The following is a 27,144-nucleotide window of genomic DNA, read 5'->3' as shown; positions in this document are numbered from 1 at the left end:
TTTCCATGATTTGTTTGATGACTGAGAGGTTGTCGCATGGAGGGTGGTAGAGCACATGTTACTCGCAATATTTAGGCAAAAGGATAGCTCAATGGTTTAGTACAGATTCACAGCAAGGATATTGTGGTGTATGCAGGCAATGCCTCCACCCAGTCGGTTAGGTCCGTCTGATCTTATAATATCATAGCTAAGTGGGACTAATATGTCTAGGATTGGTGCAGAAGTCATTTAGCCAGGTTTCTGTTGGAATAAGAGGTCAAGCTCTTGCACAAGGATGAGGTCAGCAATGTCCACTGGATGCTTCATGGCCGATCTGCAATTTAGAAGCATGCATTTTAGGGGTGGTTTGGTTTTCGCTAAGGTTGTGTGTACGATGGGAACTTACTTAGGGTTGGATATATTTTGCTTCTCTACAGTTAAGCCTAGGTTCTCTGTGTGGGTTCAAGAACATTGTTAGGATGGGAGCAAGGTTGTCTGGAATTTCGTGGTGTGCAGGATTATATGGGAGAAGGGAGTTTATGTCACTGTCCAATAGTGGATCCTTAAGCCTGATCGCCATCTTGTGAGAGGAGGTGGTAAGATGGTTGGCAACCTGTTGTAAGGAGTGCTTGATGGCAGTCCTGAGTGATATATGTTGGGTTGTGAGTGGATGTGCCTATTACTTCCTTGAGTCTTTTTGGCCCATCTGTTATTGGCCAGTTATAATGTGATATTTATTAGTCTCTGTAGGACAGATTTGAGTTAATGTCGTTCTTGTGTAATGTTATCAAGTCGAGATCTTGATCTAGAGCAAGACCACTGACTCATTGTCAGTGAAATTTCTCTCCCACCCTCGCAGCTCCACCATCAAGTGAGACCTCCTGGGCCCCTGCTCTCTCGCGTGTCGGTGTTCGAGGCCCTCCTCCACCCGTATGTTATACCTGCGCCTCATCACTGGTGGTTCAGTGGACCCCCGACTCCTCCTCACGCTCTGCTTTTCCTTTCCTTTTCTTCTCCGAGTTAATCGTTTTTCACCCTCTTTTTTATTTCATCCGTTCACTCTTTCCATCTCTTTGCTTCACTTTTTACTACTTTGTGCCAGTTTTCCCTGCCGCTGCTGCCCCCGTGGCCCCTCCCCCCAGTACAACCAGCCCAAGCCAGTTTCCCTCCCCCGCCTTCCAGCTGTCCAGCCCTCTCCGACCCCTACTTAATGGCGGCCACGCCGCTGGCGCACCAAAGTCAAGCCCGTTTGCTTCTGTCTGTGACCCAACCGCGACCAGCGCCAGGAACCCTGGACCTCCGCACCGCCAACGCTACGACCCAGCGGCACTTCATGCATTCAACCCAGGCCGCAACAACAACTGCATGCTACTATCACCAGCAGACACCCACAGACCCCTCTGGGGAACCCTCATCTACCGACCCCCTGGACCCCGCGGACCATTCACCAACTCAATCACGGACATCATCTCCCCGCAAGCCATCGCATCCACCAACTACACCCTGCTGGGAGACCTCAACTTCCACCTCGACAACCAACTAGACCCCCAACACCACATCTCTCCTGGACAACCTCCACAACTATGGACTCCGTCACATCGTGTCCGAACCCATGCACTCTGCGAAAACCGCTAAAATGCCTTTTTAGTGTAATATTAACTCACGATCTTGTTTTTGCACTTTAATCACCAAGACTCTAACCATGGCCAACGGAGCTGGTTAAGCTGTGCTATTCGACCGGAGAAGTTGTGGTAGTCCCTGACAGATAACATTCCATTAGTCATAAGAGTCTATGATAATCTTTTTTTTAAACAGCTAATTGTATATGCAGGTGATGTCCTTTTCTACATTATGTGGTTTTAATTGCATTTATCTGTGTACAATGGGAATCATTTTGTAATGCATTTGCAAAGATTTTAATTAATCAAGCAAAATAAAATATCATATCACGCACTCAGCAGTACACACTCTTGATCCCCGCTTCACAACAGGAAAGTCTATCACTTCCAGCCACATCACCGAACTCCTGTGGACAGACCATTGATGCATCCACTTCACCTTCAGAACACCCACCATCCACAGACACCAGCACCTTCTCCCATGGAGAAACTGGGCCAAAATCACCGACGACCAGCTCACCTCCTCACTCTGCAACTCTACCCCAACCACAGCGGAAGACGACGACCCAAACACCGCAGCATAAACTCTGCACAGATGGCTCAACAACAGCGACACCATAGCCCCCCTCAAGAAGAACAACACACACCAAGAAAGCCAGATGGTTTACCACCGAACTTCAAGAGTCCAGGCGCACCTGCCGCCGCCTTGAGAAGGCCTGGAGGAACTCCAAATCCACAAAAGCCCACAAGAACTTCAAAGCCGCCACCAACTCATCAAAAACACAAGGAAAACAGTGATCAAAGACAGAATCTCCACACGCACACAACAGCGAAGAAATCTTCATCAAGGAGTTTGCCAAACCCACCAGCGAGTCTACTAACATTCCCCCCTCATAAGACCTCTGCAACAAACTCAGCACCTTCTTCCACCACAAAATCAATAAAATCTATGACAACTACGACTAAGACAACCAAAACACTGAACCCTGACCAGCCACCCAACACCCTGAAGCCGACGATTGTCAGCTGGACAACCCTCACCACCGAAGACACACTGAAGACGATAAAGTCAATCCACTCCAGGCCCCCACGGCCCCTTGCCCCCACCACATCTTCAACACAGCTGCCGACACCATCACACCCATGGTCCGCCACACCATCAACCGCTCCCTGGCGAACACCTCCATCCCGGACGACTATAAACAGGTCGAGATCAACCCCCTCCTGATGAAGCCCTCGGCAGACCCCACCGACCTCAAAAACTACAGACCAATATCCCTGCTCCCGTTCCCATCCAAAGTCATAGAGAAAGCGATAAACAGCCAACTCGCCGCCTTCATCTAAAGGCACAACATCCTCGACTTGTCCCAATCCGGCTTCGGAAAAACCCCAGCACAGAAACCACCCTCCTCACCGCAACAGACGACATCCACTCCCTACTGGACAAAGAAGAAACAGTAGCCATCATCCTCCTCAACCTCTCAGCGGCCTTCGACACAGTCTACCACCGCACCCTAACACGCAGACTCCACAACACGGGTATCCGGGACAAGGCCCTTGACTGGATCCACTCTTTCCTCTCCGACAGAAAGCAATGGGTCAGACTTCCTCCTTTCCTCTCGGACCCTACACCAACCACCTGCAGAGTCCCATGGGGTCCTCCCTCAGCCCAACGCTCTTCAACATATACATGGCTCCGCTCGCCCCCATCGTCAGAACCTACAGACTCAACATAGTTTCATTCATACGCAGACGACACTCAACTCATTCTCTCCCTATCCAACGAACCCAATGCAGCCAAAAACAACTATCAGGAAGGCATGAAAGCGGTCGCCAAATGGATGAAAAGCAGCTGCCTACAACTCAACACTGACAAAACATAAGTACTCCTCATGGGCCCACACCCCAAAGCTCGAAATGACCCCTGGTGGCCCCCCGCCCTCGGAAGGCCGCCCACCCCCAAGGACCACGCACGCAACCTTCTGAGCTCAAAATGGACCATCAGCTCAACTCAGTCGCATCCTCCTGATTAAACACCCTCAGCCTCATACGCAAGACCTTCAAATGGATCCCCCTCGAGCACAGAAAAAACATTGCTCACACCCTCGTCACCAGCAGATTTGACTAAGACAACGCACTCTACACCGGAATAAACAATGACCTCACCCCCAAGCTACAAAACATCCAGAACACTGCTGCAAGACTGGTCCTAATCCTGCCAAGACACTGCCACATCGCACAGCACCTGCGAACATTCCACTGGCTCCCCATTGAGACTAAAATCACCTTCAAGATCCTCACCCACGCACACAAAGCCCTCCACACCACCAGTCCAGCATACTTGAATTGCCGACTCAATTTCCACGCACCCCAAAGAACCCTATGATCAGCTGAGCTCTCCTACACCATGGTTCCCCGCACCTGAAAGACCAGATTGGGAGGCCGCTACTTCTCCTTCCTCACGGCCAGAGCCTGGAATGCCCTACAGCTCCACCTCAGACAGGCAACCTCAATCCCCATCTTCAAGAGAAACCTAAAAACTTTGATAGACCCCCTCCTTTTGGACTGGAACCTGCACCTCCTCTCCTCCCCACCGCCTTGAGACCCTTACAGGTGAGTAGTCGCGCTTAAACATGTGATTGATTGATTCTTTCGAGTTGTGGTAGCAGGTGGTTGTGGGGCAAAGGGCTGTGAAGGGAGGGGTGCTCTGGATTGTGTAGTTGGGTTGGTACTGGTCTGAGAGAGATGGTGGGGGGTGTGGTTGGAGAAGGTATTAGGCTTTGATTCGGAGATTGGGGGTGGAGTCCAGGTGGTGAAGATATTTTTGTCATTGTGCGACTTGGTGGCCCTTATTGCAGCAATAACGCATGGGCGCGTATTGGTTTTGTGATTTGGTGAGAATTACTCTGCTCCATCACAAGGTGTGGAAGAATTGGTATTGTGTGGGCGGATTGTTATGGTGGAGTGTGGAGAGAATAAGGGTGGACGGTTTAAAGTGGCTAGGATATGCAAGGACACTATTTGGGGGCACCTGCGGATTGCGTGTAAATCTAGGATGATCTAGAGAGGGGGATGAGTATTTATGAGATACTGTATGTTTGATGATAGGGAAGAATTTGCTTAAAAGATCTAGGTTGTGGTCTGATGACCGGAAGAGGATAATCCCAATGTTATAAATGGAGATGGTTATTTTTGCATTGAAGGTGGGTATGGGAGATACGGACAGTCTACGGCTATGTGGGGTTTACCTGGACGTAGAGATCAAGAGCATTGAGTAGAGAGCATTCCTCCATTGAGATTTTTTGTGTAGAAAATATAATTTATTAAGTTAACTTTAGATGTGCAGAAGTAGGGGTCAGAAACTAAGGTTTCTGGGTGGAGAAATCTGTGTTTTAAGTTCTTGGAGACATTTTTTGTTAGATTAATCGGGTATTCAATTGTATAGGCATTGCAGCTGTCAAATTCCAGGTTGGTGTCAAGTGCATACAGTGAAACAGGATTCACATCGGATAGGGAGCTGTACCAAAATGTATGAATTAAAGAGACAGGAAGCATTTTGGTTTGAATGGTGCATCGCAACATACTATAAGAACTGGGAAAACGTCAGATAACGCATTAGATTAAAATTACAGGTTATGGCCTGGAAAGTTCTATAGTCATTGCTTTTCAGAGGACAGGAAACGTGATTCTCAAAATGGTAGTGCGGACCGTCCTGGGGTGAAAAAAGTATCGCTAGGCAAGTCTGAGTGGATAGGAAATGGGTAGGAGATAGATGATCTTGGTCTGGGTAATAAAAGGATTCTGAAAAATAGTTCAGCTTCAGTAAGATAAATTGGCTCCATCACATTTAGCTTCGTTGCAAATGGCTGAATTGGATTTGTAGAGCGGATGCCTAAGCTTTTACTGTGAGAATTGACGGAAAGTATGCTACTGCACTGTGGCCTGTGTTGGAAGTGTTAAGATGTGGAGTATGTGTGGAAATGACTGCTCAACTTTGGGCATTGCACGCATGCAACCAGCGCCTATGCAAGGGTGCGGGAAAAGGGTACGAGAATGAAAACGTGCAAGTAGATACCCACCATTTTTGGAGTTGTTTGTCGAAATTTAAAAACACATTAACTTTTAAGCATAGGAAGTCTCCAGAAGTGAAAAATGCTAGCTACAAATATACACTTTATAGTCTAGAGACTCCAAACCACAGTAATAGGCATAATACTACCAGAGTGGAGTGGAGTTTTATAGGTGCAGGAAAGGAGATGCCATAATGCAACCAGCTCTCTAGAGTCCAAACAGGAATAGCGGCGGACAGACCCATGGGAATGGTTATTGTACAACTAGAAACACAATACTCTTTGAACAGCACCCTTCAGAATAGCGGAGGAGAAAGGCAACAAATTATCAGACATCACATGTATAAGGGTCTTTCAAGCACACAAAAGAGCAGTCACGGAGCAAGCCAAGGAAACAAGACTGATGTAAGGAATGATCAGATGCTTCATATATAAAGGTCTGCGAGATCCACATAGGTGCAGCGATAGTGCAAACCAAGGGAATTGGACATACCTAAGGAACTTGGGTATGTCCAAGTGTTGTAACTAAGGCATCACTGCAAAAACAGAGGCATTCCTGGGTTTACCATGAAAGCCAACAATTTCTGCAAACAACTGTGGCTACCCTTCTTTGCACTTTAAAGTACCTTGTTTGAACGCACCTGCAACATATACCAATACTAAAAAGATCAAATACAACTGCTTTCTTCTTTTTTGAAAGATAGTTTTCCACAAACAGTACACCAGTGAAACACATAAGCACTTTAATCTTACCAAACAATTAATTAATAAAGCTATATAACAGGACCAACAATGCAGGTACATTTAACAATTCAGCATTCAGAACTAAACAAAATGCTGACTTTGTGCTTTCACAAGTGCAGTTCATTCCTGGCCTCTCTTCAAGGTAACCACTTTAGATAAGGAAGTTGTATGTTTGCATAGAGCTCTGGCATTTTCATTTACATGCTGTACACCATCTTTGCTAGTAAATTAGAGTCCTGGTCCACAGCTTCTACTTTTAAGGTCATCTTTTCTTATGTATACTCATTTATACAAAAGTACATTTTTCTGGGAACCAAGGACTCAAAACACTGACCATAACATACAAGAGTGCTAAACCATACCCTGAAATGTTGGCCATGGAGCTAAGTGCATCATATCCTTGGGCGATGGTGACCCGGGGTACCTGATCCATGGCTAGGACAGTGCTTCGATGTTCAGCCAGTTTATTCAGCAGCTCCGGGTTCTGAGCTGGATAGATGAAACTAATAAGCGTAGCTGCAGGTTTCAAAAGGTCTGCCTCATGGGAACCGAGTACAGGGTTCAATACGGGCGCCCTCACCTATGGAATCAAGACAAAGAAAGCCAATAAGCTACACAAATTATACGCCCACATTTCAGAAGCCCTTTCCAATATTTACAAATACTGATGTTGTTATTTTAAACCATTTATAGCTTTCTGGGGTTGGTTAAACATCTGTACCATTTGCACACATTATAAATGGTTGTAGACGTTTCTGAAATGGCTGATTAAAATAAAAAAACCTTAACTACATAAAAATTCCCCCAAATATATAAATTGATGAGCATCAACTCTATTCCACTGAAATAAGAATATTTTGCAGCATTACATACATTCATGCATAGGCTCTACTTTCATTCATACTGAAGAGAACCTTTATATTTACCGTAACATTTCGGAAGTTTTTTACTGATGCCAGTTCAGATTTTAACATGTATTCCTCAAATACTAGAGCTTAAGCTTATAACCCGATATACAGCAAAAGATCGGTACAACACTCAAAATAATAATACTTGGTAAATATGCTAGAATTCCACAGGATATATGCCCGGCTGCTCTTGCCATGCCTTTTCTGTCGCTCAGAAGTGCCCCATAAACATCAAATAGCAGTCTAACACTGCTGACTTGCTATGAAAGCACAATTAACAACGTAGAAATAAATAATAGATTTATCTACTTTCAATCAGCTTCTTTAAAAGGTGTAGACAGATTCCACATATTGGCTACTAAAGCCAAGGGATTAAGGAATACTGCTTTGAAAATAACAGAAAGGCAGAGCATGTACCACTCATTCCAAACTTGCATTTCTGCACACACACGTGCTCTACACCTAAATATCTTGCTGGACCTATGATCTATAGAAGAAAGGGGCAAGTAAACAACACCATAGACCATACGAAGATGCAAGGAAATTGCGGAGCTCTAGAAAACGCAACAGTGATTAGCCATGGTAAGGTCACCCCCCTTCTCCCCCCCCCAACCCCTAATTATCTCTCTGGGCGATGCCGGGCAGTACCGCCAAGGGTTCCAGACCCAGATCAGCCACATGGACAGAATCAGACCTCACGACGTGGGGAGACTTATTAAATGACAAAATCCTCAGGACATTCGAGAATTTAGTGGTCTATTACGGTATATCAATTGGCTTCTCCATTCTCTATGCCTCGCTTACTTGCCAATTACACACAGTCTGGCATAGAATGCACTATGAACCAGAAAAGTCCAAATTCTTCCACACGTGGGAGGCCAACATGTCACCACACAATTATATTGCTCTCTACATGTGGGGTGTGGGGGGGGGGGGGGGGTTCACAGCTCTACGATCTTAGCACTCCATGTCCCCCACCCACAAATTTCCCCTAATTGTAGTGGCAGTGTATGTCCTGCGAGGCTCCCGTGGGGGATCCCTATTCCTTCCCCCCCATTTACATCCCACCCGACATACCACATTGAGGTTTCGGGTAGTCACACGATTACATCTGCACAGTTTAAACTGTTTTCACATCGTTTGTTTCCAGTTATGTTTTATCTTTTTGTGCCCATTATGGATACCGCAACGTTTTGTACCCGTGTATAATGAAGGGCTGTATAAGGTCTAATAATTTTTAAACCCCTTCAGTGATTGTATAGACGTGGTCTGTACTGTTTGAATGCACAACTGTACTAATTATTGTCAAATACGTTGTTTCTTACAATGTTAATATTTTTTTAAAGCATTTACATCAACAGCCAAGGACAATGAAAAGAACATACTTTGAGAACGAGGTCTGATGCCAGCACTTCTTTGGTCCCTAAGATCTTCGCACCCGCCTCCTTGTAGTGGTCATCAGAAAATTTTGAGTTTTCACCTGCTCCACTTTCAACCACAACATTAAAGCCCTGTTTAATCAGTGCCTGGACCCCAGCTGGTGACAAAGCCACTCTCTTCTCATTCTGGAAAATTTCTTTTGGAACACCAACAGTCAGTTGTTTATATGGAACACCTGCAAAAGAAAGAAAGGAAAACATTTGTACAAGCTCTGCAGAAAGAATAGAAAGGATTGAACCCCCTCGTAGGCAAAAAGTTTGTGCTGGTCACATCACAGTGCAGCAGATCATTGCAGAGAAAAACAAAAACCGAACCGGGAAATCCATAGGGATATGAGCACTGGAAAGGAACGTGCCCTGCACAATAACTGATTTACTTAGGGTCAAGTGCGTACCAGAGATTAAGGGACAAGCGCATTTGACACCAAAGTCCAAGACAGCAGGTATGTGAACAAAGTAGACCACAAAGAATGGCTGCTAATGTAAGTGAAGACAATATGTAATTCATGTTATTGTATTAACAAAAAAAAGTTGCTTCGTAACCGGTACTGGCAAAGCAATACCTATGGTGTTGGCAGCAATTCTTTAAGCTTTGTTGTCAATGTTATATTTTGCTAAACTTTATTCTTGAGGACTGTGCACAGTCCACACCCATTAAAAAGAAATTGGCTAAAAGCAAAAACGTTTTTGTTTCATATAAACACACATTGGCATAGTAGTCCCTGACACTTAAGGAAACCTGTGTGTGTATATACATGTGTATATGTGCTTTTGGTAAAAGCGCTGAAAGCTAACAATCACAGGGAAGACGACAAATAACTGAAGTTAGCTGAATCGTTGCCCCATGATGTATGCTGCAAGTACTGGAAAAAAAAACGATAATGACCCAAAAAAGGGCAACGAATGAAGAGGGTTGTATTAACGCCTCTTAAGAATATTGTACAGAATTTTAGTTTGGGCACTCAAACAAATTCACTTCACACGAACACAAAAAACATTTCTGACCTTACACTGAACAAACTCTTTACTTACCACATGCAAAAAACAGAGACCATATTCAACAAGATTCTCTAAGGAAAGAAAGTTTCATTGCATGCTGGCAAACTTTTCTCTTTGAAATCCTCGACTTCGTGTAAATGGTAGAAAAGCGTCTTGTGATTAATAAGGCGGGATGTTATAAAAGGCAGCATGTTAAATATAGGCAAGTTTGGACAAACATACCGAAGGCACATTTTTAGCCTCAACACAAAAAGACAACAAGCATTAGTACAAGTTTGAGCTTTTGGCATTGCAAATAATAATGTTGGTTACATTATTTTTTGACAAAGTAGCATAAGCAATAAAAGAAAATCCATGAAGCAACGAAAGGGTGCAGTTGTTTTTTTTTATTTTATGTTTTTAGTGGAAGATTTTTGTTAGCTTGAGGTTTAAAAAAATGAACCATTGTTGTGTATTTATCTTAATAAACAGCAATGCTGCATTTTTAAAACGCCAGATAACAATCGCACATCCTATCAAAACAAATGGAAACGTATGCTCACCTGCAATCTTTCTGTCTACAATTGCATTAAGGGTGCAGTACCTTATGTGGCTAATTAAGGTCTCATTACAACTCTACCGGGGCACCTAGTGACAACCTGTGGTACTACAACCTTTTATTTCTTTGTGGATCTATTGCATATGTATGCTACTGCTGGGATATTTTTTCATGAAAAAAACAATATAACCAACAGTCATTTTCAAAGCCAATACCTCAAACTTTCATTAATCCGAGACCTATTGCATTGAATACGCTAGTTATTAAATCGGGCAGCTGTTTTGCTGAATTGCTAGTGCCACAAAAGCACAACTTACACATGAGAATAAATGGGCCTCTACGAAGAAGTGACATTGCGCATGGTTGGCTGAACAAGAGAAGTGTTAAAGATGGTGTCGCGACGGATGCTGTGCGATGATGAGGTGGTCTGTATTATTGTGATCGCATGCGGATGAAGAGGGTCTCTAGCCCATCGGGATACTATGTTCCGTCAGTTAAAGGGACGGCATTGTTTAAGTGAAAGCACGAAAAACTACGTTTTCTAATGTTAATACGGCAAACAGTGCACAAAGAAAAGTGAAAGCGCTACATGGAGCGCTGCAAAAAAAAAAAAAGACTAATGCAGCACTCTTAGTAAGCAGGGCATGCTAAGGAGCACAAACAAATGAAAAACACCACTTTAATTACAGAACCAACATGTTGGGAAAGTGCATAGCTATTGTGCCTGGAACAGCAGCTTTGATACCGAAATCATTAACAAAAGAGTGCTGTGAAAATAAAAATGAAACTACAGAGTATTGTCACATGTTATATGGGCAGTCTGTATGGGAGGTTCCAATAGTAACAAGCATTGGAAATGCAATAGGTCTCGCATTAGGAAAGTTTGAGCTATTGGTATTGTAAAGGACACTTTTTTTATTTATGTGTTGGTTTTGAAAATAGCTAAATAGCTTTGTCATTTACAATGCCAATAGTTTTAACTTTTGCAAATGTGACACCTATAGCATTTGTAATGCAATATGTGTTGTATTTACGTGACTTAGATGTATTGATATTACAAATAACAATGGCTTTTAATTTTTTTAAATAATACTTAAATAAAAGTTATTGTAATTTATAATGGCAATAGCTTAAACTTTTGTAAATACCTTTTGTGAAGATTATGTTCAGTGTATTTTATTGTGACGAAAATCCAAGAACAGAAGTGAAATATTAACATCTTTTTGTGACATTTGTAATAAAGCTTGAAACATTGAGAGAACATATTTGAACCAGTTGTTTTTGAATGGTTGCACAGATTGATGCAGTGGTGGCGCTGAGTGATGTTGTGGTGGCGACTAGTAATGCTGTGGCGTTCAGTGATGCTGTGGTAGCGCATAGTGATGTTGTGGTGCCCCTGAGTGATGCTGTGGTGGTGCTGAGTGATGCTGTGGTGATGCGATAGAGTGAGTGCAATAGATAGATAGAGTGAGTGCAATAGATAGATTGAGGGAGGGTGATAGAGTGAGGGCGTTAGATAGATAGAGAGAGTGTGATAGATAGAGTGAGGGCGTTAGATACAGTGAGTGCAATAGATAGACAGATGGGCGATAGATAGAGTGTGGGCGATAGAGTGAGGGCAATAGATAGAGTGAGGGCAATAGATAGATAGAGTGAGGGCAATAGATAGATAGAGTGAGGGCAATAGATAGATAGAGTGAGGCCGATAGATAGAGTGAGGGCAATAGATAGATAGAGTGAGGGCAATAGATAGATAGAGTGAGGCCGATAGATAGATAGAGTGAGGCCGATAGATAGATAGAGTGAGGCCGATAGATAGAGTGAGGGCGATAGATAGATAGAGTGAGGGCGATAGATAGATAGAGTGAGGCCGATAGAGTGAGGGCGATAGATAGCTAGAATGAGGGCGATAGCTAGAATGAGGGCGATAGCTGGATAGATAGAGTGAGGGCGATAGATAGAGTGAGGGAGGGCGATAGATAGAGTGAGGGAGGGCGATAGATAGATAGAGTGAGGGCGATAGAGTGAGGGCGATAGACAGAGTGAGGGCGATAGATGGATAGGTAGAGTGTGGGCGATAGATAGAGTGAGGGCAATAGATAGATAGAGTGAGGGCAATAGATAGATAGAGTGAGTGCAATAGATAGATAGAGTGAGTGCAATAGATAGATAGAGTGAGTGCAATAGATAGATAGAGTGAGTGCAATAGATAGATAGAGTGAGGGCAATAGATAGATAGAGTGAGGCCGATAGAGTGAGGGCGATAGCTAGAATGAGGGCGATAGATGGATAGATAGAGTGAGGGCGATAGATAGAGTGAGGGCGATAAGATAGCTAGAATGAGGGCGATAAGATAGCTAGAATGAGGGCGATAAGATAGCTAGAGTGTGGGCGATAGATAGAGTGTGGGCGATAGATAGAGTGTGGGCGATAGATAGAGTGTGGGCGATAGATAGAGTGTGGGCGATAGATAGAGTGAGGGCGATAGATAGAGTGAGGGCGATAGATAGAGTGAGGGCGATAGATAGAGTGAGGGCGATAGATAGAGTGAGGGCGATAGATAGAGTGAGGGCGATAGATAGAGTGAGGGCGATAGATAGAGTGAGGGCGATAGATAGAGTGAGGGCGATAGATAGAGTGAGGGCGATAGATAGAGTGAGGGCGATAGATAGAGTGAGGGCGATAGATAGAGTGAGGGCGATAGATAGAGTGAGGGCGATAGATAGAGTGAGGGCGATAGATAGAGTGAGGGCGATAGATAGAGTGAGGGCGATAGATAGAGTGAGGGCGATAGAGTGAGGGCGATAGAGTGAGGGCGATAGAGTGAGGGCGATAGAGTGAGGGCGATAGAGTGAGGGCGATAGATAGAATGAGGGCGATAGAGTGAGGGCGATAGATAGAATGAGGGCGATAGATGGATAGGTAGAGTGTGGGCGATAGATGGATAGGTAGAGTGTGGGCGATAGATAGATAGAGTGAGGGCGATAGACAGAGTGAGGGCGATAGACAGAGTGAGGGCGATAGATAGATAGAATGAGGGCGATAGATGGATAGGTAGAGTGTGGACGATAGATAGAGTGAGGGCAATAGATAGATAGAGTGAGGGCGATAGATAGAGTGAGGGCGATAGATAGAGTGAGGGCGATAGATAGAGTGAGGGCGATAGATAGAGTGAGGGCGATAGATAGAGTGAGGGCGATAGATAGAGTGAGGGCGATAGATAGAGTGAGGGCGATAGATAGAGTGAGGGCGATAGATAGAGTGAGGGCGATAGATAGAGTGAGGGCGATAGATAGAGTGAGGGCGATAGATAGAGTGAGGGCGATAGATAGAGTGAGGGCGATAGATAGAGTGAGGGCGATAGATAGAGTGAGGGCGATAGATAGAGTGAGGGCAATAGATAGAGTGAGGGCGATAGATAGAGTGAGGGCGATAGATAGATAGAGTGAGGGCGATAGATAGAGTGAGGGTGATAGATAGAGTGAGGGTGATAGATGGATAGATAGAGTGAGGGTGATAGATGGATAGATAGAGTGAGGGTGATAGATGGATAGATAGAGTGAGGGTGATAGATAGATAGAGTGAGAGCGATAGATAGATAAAGAGTGAGGGCGAAAGATAGGTAGATAGAGTGTGGGCGATAGATAGAGTGAGGGCAATAGATAGATAGAGTGAGGGCAATAGATAGATAGAGTGAGGGCAATAGATAGATAGAGTGAGGGCAATAGATAGATAGAGTGAGGGCGATAGATAGATGTGTTGTTTATGTAATCTGTAAGCCCTTTGTATAAAAAAGCTACATGGGGTTGTGCTATTTTGGGGCAATAATTTGCAGGCACCTTTTGCACTGTGTGCTAATTGAGTATTTTTGTTTGCAGTTTGAGGCTCAGTGACCGCAATAGGTGCGAACTCCATGCACAGTGCTGACTTCAGCATATACTGTAAAGGTGAATAGTATGCCTTTTGTACAGACTTGACATGCAACAATTCGCACAAAAGTGCTAGCTAAGGCCTTTGCTAATACTGCTAGATGTGTTTTTTGCGCAATGTGTAAGCCCTTTGTAAAAAAAGCAACATATGGTTGTGCTATTTCTATGCAACATGTTGCAGGTAACTTTTGTGCAAGGTGCTGATTGAGCATTTTGTTTTGCAGTTAATGCTCACTCGAGGTGGTTTGTAGGCATTGCTTATTAGCAGGTAGGTAATGTATGACGCATTGGAGATGCTGCTTTTGATGTATGTACAACAAGTAGCAGTGTGGCATTCCTCTGCAAACGCCCCGCACAGATCCTAACAAGACTGTAAAGGACTGAGTTTAGGTGTAGTTAGTCAATGGAGGGGTGGTGCTAGGTTAGACTACCTTAGGTGTAGTTAGTCAATGGAGGGGTGGTGCTAGGTTAGACTACCTTTGCTATGCTAGCGTAGGAAGTTAGTAATAGGTATGGCCCTATTGGATGGGTTGCTTGTGTGCGGTTCAGATTTCTAGATGGCAAAAACAGAGTATTTGCTGTCTGTGAGGACATGGTTTGTTGGGAGTAGAATACAGTTTACAAAGGAATATGACGGTGAGAGGGGGGGAGGAGACTAAGACAGTTGTTGGGTTGCTGCAGATCTAAAGGAATGGAGGAGCGCTGGCTTAGTGATTGGCAAATGAAAGAGTATGCTGTTAAAAAGTGAGAACTTACAGCAGTGGCACTAACACTATGAAAGTTTAAGCTCCAACCCTGTACTCCTAGTGCTGTAACTAAAGTCCACCCCTCCCTATGTTATGTGCTTGTACAGGCACCCGTTTAAAGTTTATACTGCAGCAGAATGAAATTGTGCTGGGCAACGCTTTACAATTTTGTTCTTTCCCTAAAAAATAAGGTGGTTTCTAACATGGCTATTAACTGTTTATTATTGTTTCGGGTAAGAGTATTTTTTGCTCGCGTCTAGCATGTATACGTTTTAATAGGAGCATTATACTTTTGTGACTGGCTGGGGATTGGCTCTGTTTTGAACCTGGCTGTGTGCTGGATCGTTTTTCAGCCTAAGATTGTGCTGATGATTTCTTAAACTATCAGTAACTGGTCGCGCAATAGGTGTGCTTTAGATTAAGTCTTAGTATTGTTCTTGTATAATGCATAACTCCCAAAAAAACAGAACAGCAAAAGCTATTGTATATAATGACATATATATGAAATGTAAATAAAACTAAACAGTACGCTATAAAGAAAAGTAGCCGTATTACAACAGCATACTGTTAAAATACGGTCAAATTTCTTATCTGCTTGTTACTGAAGCGCACATGGCGCTAGTGACATAGCCACCGATTCTATTATTAACAGTTCTTGTACTACAAAGCATAAGGCTTAAATGTTTAACAACAAACACGAAGCTCATAAACGTAGCGCCAGGCGCCATTTAGAAACATGCACATATCCCCCATGGAGGTCAACTAACAACTCACAGCAGATTCTAAAAAGCAATATATAACTTGCTTTTTAGCACCTAATCCGGCGTAATTAAACTAACCACGTGCCAGGCGCCAGCTGTACACGTAGAGATTCTCCCATGGAGATAAAGTAACCCTTCACAGTAGATGCTAAAAAGCAGAAAAATAACAGGCTTTTACCAGCTAATTACATACAACTACGCAAATAGTAGGCAACATTTTGCTGGTTTGTTTTTATTCGCCCTTACATACTACACCATGAAAAAGTAATATTACACGTCCTACGTGGACGCTAGCTCACTGACTGACCGGTACGATTGCTGCTTGTAAGCGCTACAGCTCACTTTCAGCAGAGTTCAGGTTTCCAAAGTTTATTCTTCATGTCTCACCGACATAGATCAGATCCAATTAAAAAGCCTTGCAGCTAATCAGCTTTAAAGAGATCTTGGGCACGCCACCTTCAGACAATGTTTTCATTCGGCGGCTTACTGGGAGTTCCAACAAAATGTATGCTCAGCAAAATCTTTCCGGAGAGCGTGTTTTGTTTGTTTTACAAATAAACAGACGCCCCTGTATGTGAATTAAAGCGCGTTTTAACGTAGCTTCCTTCTCTTGGAAAAATCCTCAGTCAGACCGTTACAGACATGTCTCATGACAAAGTAAACATGTTTGTTCGGGTTCACTATACCAGTTCATTGCAGTGCACCTAGCAAGCTAAAAAACACTCTGGTCGTCAAAATCATGTAAAAATGTATTTAGCGTCATGACCCAGAAATATGGCCATATGGGGAAATTTAATTCGCGCCGTAGCTCGGTTTTTATATAAAGTGTGTCACAGAGATTCGCCGGAAAAGGGCTTAGTGGGCTGTTGAATAGCACAGCTGTGAGGTGTTGTTTCGATTGCATGTAACGAGGGAAGGGGAGTTTTTTACTTGTAAAAACGTAGGCTTGGCTGTCCTCGATTATTTTTTTTAAAAATCCCAATGTTTTTCTTAAGCCAGTATCCGACTTTCGTCTCCAGTCGTAGACCGTATTACACAACTCGACTTTGGAAAAACAATTATGTCATGGTTTGTAATCCTATTCAATCAGCTCACATTTGCTGGTTTTGTGCACTTTTGTGGCAAGCGCAGAGAGAATATTCACACGCATTAGAACAAAATTTCATATAGGAAATACCAACCCCAAAAAAATGACGTACTCACACGTTACCCGAGCCTCTGAGAGGATGACGACCAAAGGGAAACAGGAGAGAAAGCCAAGGCAGCGGACGCCGAGGAACCTCATCCTCGGAGCTAGGAAGCGAACTTGGCGGGTCACGGTCGGCACCTCAGACGTTGCTCTCCCGCGTTTTCCTACTTTGCGAAGATTGTCGCAGTTGTCCCGGTCTCCTTCCTGCTCGCCCGTGGGAAATAGGTTCTGTCTGAAAGTGTTTTCAGCTGCCAGAGGGAGTGCTGTGGTGTAACACGAGGGGAGGAAAGGGGCAATGTGATGAGCGGCTCAACAAAAGACCTTTCCCGGAAACATTTGTTTTGTGCTAAACTGTCGAGGTTTGCCAATTTAGTAGCATATTATTTCTTACATGAATATGGAGTGAGTATTTATCCCTAAGATTTTTGGGGGCTGGATCCAGTCCTGTGCAATCCGTGAAGATTAGATGAGATAGGTAGATTTTTATTGATTCAAGTTATGTAAGCCGACAAATGCAAAACAAGAGACAGCCTGGCGCCGTCAAAGTGAAAGTACGGCTGGCAAAAACAAGACGGAGGGAGAGAAGGGGAGGGGGGAGGAGAAATGCGACACGGCGGGCAGGGGAGGGGGCGGAGAGGGTGTGAAAGCAGCAGGGGCCTGGAGTGCGGCTGAGGGAACTGATGTGCACGCGCTTTTAAGCTCAATGCGCATGCGCATTGAGCTTGAATTTCACGGGCACTGCAAGGAATCGCCACGATTCCTTGCAAGTTAGTTAAAGACTGTTTAAGCCCCCATAGTCTCGCAAGCTCGATGCGCATGCGCATCGAATAGCGAGACCTAAAAAGGGAAGGACAAGTAAAGAAATTGGTCCAAGAAAAAAAAGCATTCCAGAAGACTATCAAAGGAGCCCATTAACATGGGCAGAGCTTAAAGCCAAATTCTGAATTCTGAATACAACACTGTTGGACCTGGGGTCACCAATCCACCTATGGTAGCATGGCACAGTGTAGGAAGGTCTAACCCCAAAGGCAAAAGTGTTAAGCCTGCGTCACACCCTTACAGTAACTCAGCGTCCATCCATCCAAGAATGACACTACACCAGTGTAGAAAAATACGGGCTGTTTTATAAAAGAATTCTATATACTCTTGCTTATCTCATCTGACAGTTTTGTCCCTTTTCACATTAAATATTTCTCCCCCACTCAATTTCAGCAATACATTGTTTCTTAACTCAAGGGTTACAGCACAGCAAAACGGATTCTATAATAAAGACATTACTTTGGTTACACTGCCTTGGCACAGTAAGAAGCAGAGTCTGTCGCCTACAAAGGAAAAAGGGATTTCTATATGGGTCCAGTGGGTAAAGTAAATACTTCAACCAGCTTCACTAAGTTACATCAAGTGATTGCCAAAGAGAACTCAAAGTAATCTTTCCCCTCCACGACTGTAAAAGACAGATTAAGCAATAAACTCAGTCAATGACAGCATTCAAATGAGCTCAAAGGTCTTTTTCCCGCCTTGTCCCCCTTCTTCACCTTACTGGTTCCCTTTTATACGAGTCTCAGTGGCTTCCTGGACTCAATCCTCCCTGTCTTGCCAACTCAGTGCTTCCAGTTAGATAATCGGGGGAAGAGTCTCCCTTCCGGGACCTTCTGATGAGTCCCCAGACCCACAGCAGACCCCAGTTCCCTTCTTACTTGTAGCCAAGTGTTCTGGGATATGTCCGTCGACACTGCACAAGCCCAGGGGACCGGCTCTCACCTTCAGGCTCCTTCTCCCCAGCAGCGCCTCCCTCGTGGGCCAGGTCGAATGTCACCCAAGCAGGCACCGAGGGGAGGTCGCACTGGGACTGTGCTCCGTGGGCTTCTCTTCCGTTGAATTCCACCTCAAGCCGATTCCGTCTCCCTTGTGATCGGCGTCACCACGCAGGCGCGGGAGAGTAGCGGCGTTAGGCAGAGACCGCCCCGTTCCCCTCAAGCGAACAGTGGCCCTTCTTCGGACCTGCGCGATCATAGGCCCCTCCTGACTAGATCTCCACCCCCTTCAGGGACAGCGAACGCTGCACCAGGCCTGCGCAGTATCGCGCCTCCTCAGGCCCAGCTGGTTGCCTGTTCCGCTTCGCCGCGCTACCGCAGCCCCAACCGTCCCTAGCCTCCCTGTCAGAAATGGGCTGCAGGACAGGTGGAACACCTCAGGGGTCTCGATTCTCCTCACCCAGGTCACCAATAGCGGAGGATGGGTCTCTCAGCCGCGCCTCTAAATAAAGGTGAGGGGAGACTTTGGGGGCCAAGCGCAGGCGGCAGATAGGCACAGTGGCCGAAAGGGGGGTGGGGGGGGGGGGGGGATGATTAATTCCCTCAATCCTTTTACCAGTCTTGCAGAGTTCCTCAAGGGTTTGGTTAATCCTCAATACGGGACAGAGGGGCCAATTTTCACACCCCTCCACTCGTCAAAATCTCTCACATTTCACCCCAGGCTAGGGCTGGATCTTATTCTCTACTCAAGCCAACTACCTGTCCAAGGTAAACAGGACGGCAGTCTAACAGGGTCAGGTCTGCAGGAATAGGGGCGGTGACCGTTCTTTTACACCCCCACCCAATCGTGTTCCATTTCACGTGCAGGCCTTTCCACTGTATAAATGTATTTGCTGTAAGAAACAGCATAAATAAACTAGTCTGTGCCTGAGCCGTCGTTCACCCATAGCATATGTTAATTAGTAACGTGCTCCAGTTTCTGGGCAGTGGAATTGATGGTTTTTTTTTTTAATTTTGTAGGCTTTTCTTCCCTGCTAAGGAAAATGTTTTAATACGTCTTCAAGAATATTTAAATGTTCATAACAGAAATGTTACCCAACCGACGAGGCAGCGTTCTTCCCAGTGAGGGTGGTAAACAAGACGTGCGCGTGCAAAACGAAACCTATCGTGGGACGGGACTTCCGTTTTAAAGCCCGCGCCCACGGAGTCCCTAAAGGAGCAGTGGTGACGCGGGGCTCCCATGCCCGAGGGAGAGCCCCGCGGAGGCTGCACAAGTCCGGAGTGCCAGTGAGCGGGGAAGGGGGGGGGATGTCTGTATGTGTGCGTGTGTGTGTGTCTCTGTGTGCGACGGCGGGGGGAGAAGTCTCTCAGTGTGTGTATGTGCGCTTGTGTAGGTGTGTCTCTGTGTGTGCGCATGCATGCAGGGGGAGGTGTGCCTGTGTATGTTTGCGCTTCCCAGGAGACAGCCACAGCGAGCGCGTTCACGCGCGCGTGGCCTACGCCGATCGTTTTTTGCGAGATGCGCGAGGCCAGGTGCGGTCTCCTGGGAAGCAGACCCAGCGACAATAGATCTCTGGCGAGACAGCACTTACGCGCTGTTCAACGCCACGAGACCTAATAATACAAAAAAGGATGGTCTTCGCTCCGGGACGCATCTTGTCAGGTTCAGAAGAGTCATCTCGGACAATTCAGGTCAGCTTTTTGCTTGCTCTTGAAAGGCATTTCATACCCATTCACACTTATTCCAATGCCTTACTGGCTGGCAGAAGTGGCAGAGCAAATGCAAATTTAGCATCTAGGATCTTCAGTCAGGGAAAATGTAACTTTCTAAAAATTGCATTTCATAAATATTTATTAAAATCGGACTTCACAATCACGTTTTACATGGTCACTGTAGTGGATGGCACAATAAGTGCTGCAGTTTGCTAGTGGCATTTAACTTGAAGGTTCTGGGTACATTTTGTACCATATACTAGGGATTTATATTCAAGTTAAATATAACAATCAGGATTGCGCTACTTCAACCATGTGTTAAGGGGAGCACAGGCACTTAACTACTTTTTGCCAGGGGTAAAGTATACAGAGTTCTAAAACAAGCAACAATATAGGGTTCAGACAAAGATGAAAACAATGCGGTGACCATGTAGTTTGTATTAAGAACATATAAATAACAGGAACGTGAGCGAGGGCAGTTTTGAGTGGCAATGAAAACAAATTAGTAGTAGAATTGCGCAGAGCACAGGGTGCAACTGAAAGACAAAGAAAACAGGTATACTAGCAGGTAAAACTGGGACAAGCAAATATGTGGAAACTTAAGGCATAACTGTTACAGTTTTGGGAGTTTAAAAACATATTGCTAATATGCTAGCTCAGTTTATAATCACAAGTGTTTAGCTTGAGGAACTAAGGTGCTTTATTTTGTTTAAAGAGTAATTTGGATAGAAGGCATACCATTGTCCAATATGTTATTAAGAATTCATAAAACGGGGGTTAGTGATACAGACAATGGGAAATAGTAGGCACTTGTGTTAAGTGTGGAGGAGGTTTTAAGGCTGGTCTCTTTTAAGGCTGGTCTCATTAGGAAAAATCGAATTTGTGAAATTATTTTATGAGGAGTTAAGGTGAACATCGTAGCGTACTACAGTTCTGCTTACCAAATAAACAAGGGTGAGGTGAGAAACCTTTATGTTGACAAGTAGGGGGTGGGGAGGGGGTTGGGGATAGAAACTGCAGATATTTGGTCAGTTTTACAGGCAAATACATAAGAGATGCTAAGATTCAGGCAACTTTTTTTTTTTTTTTTTTTTTTTTTTTAAAGGGCCACTGCGGTTGAGCTGCTGGAATCAAGGTGATGTGGGGACGATAACTACGACCAAAGTCTGTCTCAGTTTTGGTATAGGGTGAATGGGAGCGAATTGGATGGGATAGGCTAGGTGAATTTACCATGTTTTATTTCTGTAAATATTGGGAAACCAGATGGGTTCAAGCATGGATTATAGTGAAGGAGGAAATCCAGCCTTGTATTCATAAAGTAAGGAGCATTCCCAGGGGAATATTGAAGGACGTCAAACAGTAGTTAAGGAAACTGGAGGATGGTGGCATGATGGAGCAAATAGCATTCTCCGATTGGGGGGGCGCCTTTAGTAGTAACGCAGGGCCAACAGCTGGATAAGATGGTTTATCTAACTGAGAAAGCTCAATAAGTAAATTCTTGTTGGTAAGCTTTCTCTGCCAAGGATTAGTGAACTTTTATCAATGAACAAGGGTATGTGTTTGTTTTCTACTACTGATTTAACCGCTGCTTACTATCATATCCCTTTGTATCTGGATTTTCAGAGACCATGTTTTTTTACACTTTCGGTATTTCCGTATTTTACAGGGTTCTTTTTTAGGGTCCTTTTTGGGTTAGAATCAGCAACAGGCTTATATACCATACGTTTACAGGAATAGAGAATGCTAGTTTTCTAGATTCTTACATTCTTTTCATTGAGACAACATTGCAAGCAGAGAGAATCCTTGCAGTTGCTGGAGAAGGAGTTGATGATAGAATTCTGAAAGTGGTATTTGCTAGGACAGCATCACATACTTGCATGAATTCAGTTATGCAGGGATCAGAAAGAAAAAAAAAAACTGGTTTAGGGAATCAAGGAAACTCCTTCCTCGAACCACAAAGATTGTGTGGTATTTTGTTTAAAATCTGTAAATTACTTTCCTGACAAAATATAGCCTATATAGCAAATGTTGGAGCATGAATGTAAATTTGCTTGGTCTCAAGAGTGTCAAGCAACAAAACGAAGTGTCGCAGCAAGGACTTGTAGTGGTGGCCCAGAGTAGATGGGAATATAATATAATTATATATATATATAATTATATATATATATATATATATATATATATATATATATATATATATATAATTTTTGACTTTGTTGTTATAACTATGGTGTTGTTTGACCAATCTTCATGAAATTTTCCAAAAAAAGTGTCAAGGTGGGTTCCATTGTTATGGAAAGTTTGGGGGTGATCTCTGCAGTATGGACCAAGAATTTGGGGCACGAAATAAGGTTCCGTTGTAATATGAATTCCTATAGGAACCTTTAGATACACCTGCAGCCCGAACCGCTAAACGGACTCACACCAAATTTAGATGACCGTTCAAAGAAGTGCCTTTTGCTTATTTGGTGTAAATCCATTCAGTAGTTTAGGAAATGTAAGTTTTAAATTATAATGATATCTCTGCCAGCAGATATTTCGCAGTGATTTTGGGAGGAATCACAAATACAAGTGCCAACGGGAATGCTCCGATTGGCTAGGCGCAATCTGAACAGAAAGTTGCGGCCGTCATTTTCTCTAATCGGGAACGGTTACCTTGGCTGAAAATTTCTGAAAAAGCTAACATAAGGGGTCAGAGTAGTACTCTAACCCTATGTTTGAGTAACGGGGGTGTTAGTGATAAAAGTTGTGTCCCCAAAATCGATTTTGTTTCAATCGTGCACGATATTCGCGGCGCTGTTGCGATCTCAAGCCGCTCGCCCCCCCTCCCCATGTACCATTGACCATCAACGTTGTCGCGGATATTGGTGAAAATATAAACAATATATAGGTAGATCAATAATACGCCTTGTTTTAGAGATATTGATAAATGTTTTGATAAAGTTATTTATATAGTGAGCTATCTACTGTGATGGTTAGAATTTATTATATAGTTATTTTTCAATGTGGTGGTGGCAATTGAATTCCTGCTTTTGCTTACCTCATTGGTGACGTAACCTCTGGGTTTGCGTCAACCAACGTCATCATTCTCACAGCGAAAATGGAAAATAGGTTTTAGAGATGGTTGTTCTAGAAGAACACTAGAAAAACATGAGCTTTAAGTGTAAAGTAATAAACCCTTAGAGTGTAAAAATACTGTAATGTGCGTGCATATTTGTGTTTTCACTGTATGGGAAAGGTGCGATCGTCGCAGTTAAGGGCGACGTCCCGTAGTCCCAAAGTGCAGACTTCCCGAATAACCACTAAAAAGGAAAATAGGTCTGAAAGATGGGTTTAAAAAAAAAAAATTGTAGATAAATATGCTTTGAAAGGTGTACGTACATAGTAATATTTGTAGTGAAATGTTCAGAAGGGATTTATTTATTTTTTGAATATTTTTGTACGTGTTGGTGGTCATTGAATATCTACTTTTGTTTTCCGTTTTCACGATGTGTCCACAGGGATCACGATTACAGATGTCATTGCAGTCTCCGGAGTCACCGCAAAAAGATAAAATAGGTTTATGGGATAGTTTTTATAGAAACTCTACTAGAACAGGACTTTAGAGAATACTGTAAGAAACCAATAGTGTGTAAAATATTGCAGTATGTGTGGATATATGTGTTTTACACTTTATAGAAAAGGCACGATCGTCGCCGTTAATGCTTTTGCGACGTCCTGATTAACCACAAAAATGGAAAAAAGGTCTGAAAGATGGGTTTAAATTAAAAAACTGTACAAAAACATGAGTTTAAATGTGTTCTTACAGAATTATGTATTTAGTAATATGTGTACGGTAATGTCCCAAACTGATTTTTTTAAACATTTTTGGATGTGTTGGTGGTCATTGAATGTCTGCTTTTGTTTTTCCATTTTCAGGAGTCTTCCGCGGGGAATATAAAAATGAATTCTTATTAATCCACTGAAAAAAATACAATCTTCTAAAAATGCCTCTTATTGAACCATTTTAGGCAGAAAATACAATATAAATACTTAAAAATTCAATTGAAAAAAAAACATAGGTTGCATGGACGTTATAGTTAGGAAATAGAATTTGAAAACCTTACCAATTCACTGGAAAAAACTAGGTTACATGGGACATTACAGTAAGGAAAAGCCAGAGAAAAATCAGCATATATAGTTAGCTGAGCTAACTAGAACTCGCCCTCCCGCAATGCACTGCTTCTAACCTCACATAATACATCACAAATTATGTGCATGCTGTTGGCTTACAGACTCACATCTTCTGAAAGTACAAGTCATAGCCGCATTATGTTGATGAAGGTTAGGACACACGTCGGAAAGGATAATCTTGAGTAAATGTAAATGTCAAGGATTGTTAAATTTGCAGAAGGAAATCAAAAAGAGAATTACTTGAGTCCAAGTCGCACACAAAATGAGGTATGATAAAGTATACAGACCCAAAAAGTGAATCTGGCGGTAAGCGATTTGGTCATGGACATGTAAGGTGCCCTGGTGAAGTGATGGGAGAGCAAGTTCTCCTCAGCATTGCTTGTGGAAACACATTGTGTCATTCAAAAGCCTGGCATGTTGGTCATTAATTGAAATGCAAGTATGGCAGTGAAGTACTAATCAACACTGACCAAAGCGGTGGTGATTTTGGTTGGATGGATAAGGAAGACACTAGAAAAGCCCGGAGTGAGGATAATATGGCAGGGTAAAATCTGGTTGCAGGGACAGAAATGCTGTGTGCAAGTGATGAGCAAGTAGTTAAAGAAGAAAGATTTGGTAGAACTATGGTTAAAACTAGTTGAATGGATGACTATTTGTGAGCAATTCCATATTCCACTAATATGTTCACATTGTACTTATGGTGTTCCCTTTGGATTTTCATTTCTACACTGCTGAATTGTCTATTATCTTCATTTATAGTTGTATAAAACCGATGGGTAGTTTTTTGGGGAGATGATGTTCAGTGGCTGGGGAAGCAGAAATGTGGAGTCGTGTATTATGGGTTTATTGCTCGAGATCTATTTCTGCATTCAATAGCCCTCCTGAGTTCTGCTTAGAATGCATGTGTAATGGCAGAAGAACGTATGTTGTGCGAATATTCGAGTATTTAAAAGAAAACAGGATGGTAATAAATGAAACAAAATCTAAAGTTATGGTGATTACAAAAAACTTAAGACAAACAAATCCAAATGGTTTCTGGGAAAGCTGCAATCAGAACAAGTAGAAACCTATAGATATTTGGGTGACATATAACGATAATGGAAATTTTCGCCCTCAGAAACTGGATATCAATAGGAAAGCAAATAAATGCTTTGACAGCTGCATTTAGGACTATCCAAAAATCAATTAGTGACCTAACTTATCGCCCTTTCCTAAAGGTGATATTCGCTAAATTGCTACCGTCTCTATCATACGGCAGCTAAGCCTTAAATGGAAAAGACGCAGGTATTATCAACAATGCTATTTCAAAAACCTTTAAAACCCTTTTTCAACTGTCTAATAATGCATCACAAGCACAAGTTAGGCTGGAATTCGGTCTAAATTAAAGTCTGGAACAGAATAAAAAAACGACCAGGACAATCTAATATCCCAGTTACTTTGGAAAGAAATTGGTGGAATTAGTAAATCAACTACCTGGAAATATCTGGACGCCGCATTGGAAGAATTTGAGGTTATGTCGATTTGGGATACTACCATAACTCAGGAATCATTCAAGAAAATTATTAATAAAAGAACAGATGACTTCTCATTGATAAGAGACGACACTTTTGTAAAAAGAAAACATGCATGGACCATAATAAATGGTTTCTCAAAAAAGATGGTACAGCAATACTTGGATACGCCATGGTCGCTGAAAAATAAACATTTTTATTAAAGCAAGATTTGGTGTATTGCCGGGGTTATGCCATTTACCACCTTGGAAAAATCGAAAAGGACACACTATGTAGGCTGTGTAAATCTGGGGAGGAAAACATTATTCACCTACTGTGTCTCTGTCCTGAATTGAAAAATGAAAGTAACTATACTAAAGAGACTATTTAATGAAAGAGGGGTAAGAACATGTAGACTGGTATTGATACTATGCTTTTCTTCAGACGATATACTCCTGAATTCGGCTTGGTAAAAATTTTATGGAAAAAATTAGATGAGCATAAAACAGGAAACTAATATAGCCTTCTAGCCCGCCGTAGAGGTCTATACCGGCTATTAAAGGCCCTCTCCAGCGTTAAAGGCCCCGAGCCGAAGGCGAGGGCCTTTAACAAGGGAGAGGGACTTTAATAGCGGTATAGCCCATCTACGAAGGGCTATAAGGTTATTAGAACATTGTAACTAAAGGACATAATGTTCTAACAAAAAAAACAAAGCCTTTTGGGAGCGTGAGGGGATTGGAATCCCCTCTGGTTCCCTGAAGCCTTTGTTCACAGCCAGAGCTGTGAACAAAGAAACATAGGAATGTTGGAGCTCCAGGCTTATATCAGCCATTATGAGCCCAGAGCACTCCATTGTTTTCAATGGAGCTCCCAACATTCCAATGTTCTAATAACTATTATATTGTGTAAGTCTTCATTGTAATGAGTTATCGTAAACATTTCATTTAAAAGATGTATAGAATCCCGAGACACGTGCTTCATTATTGTATGATAATCGGATTTTTTGCCCTCTACTCTTGTATCCCTGCAATTGACTTTCGCCATGTGTCTGTGTTTTTTTTTTGTTGTACGTTCAATTCATCAAAAAGTTAAA

The 27,144-nt window shown here is 43.1% G+C and overlaps 1 protein-coding gene across 2 annotated transcripts in view; it reads right to left on the bottom strand.

Moving 5' to 3' along the window:
• The window catches only part of NNT (nicotinamide nucleotide transhydrogenase), a 405,237-nt gene that overhangs the window by 348,098 nt on the left and 29,995 nt on the right, over positions 1-27,144 (bottom strand). For both annotated transcript variants that reach the window (XM_086960606.1, XM_086960607.1), the window contains exons 3-4: positions 8,706-8,935; positions 6,775-6,992 (exon numbers count right to left, since the gene is read on the bottom strand). In XM_086960606.1, the coding sequence (XP_086816732.1) occupies positions 6,775-6,992; positions 8,706-8,935 (448 nt within the window). The remainder of the gene's footprint in view (positions 1-6,774; positions 6,993-8,705; positions 8,936-27,144) is intronic.

This window comes from Lissotriton vulgaris, chromosome 3_1 (assembly GCF_964263255.1).
Source record: "Lissotriton vulgaris chromosome 3_1, aLisVul1.2, whole genome shotgun sequence".
Lineage (NCBI taxonomy): Eukaryota > Metazoa > Chordata > Amphibia > Caudata > Salamandridae > Lissotriton > Lissotriton vulgaris.
This window is presented reverse-complemented; position numbering and strand designations above follow the sequence as displayed.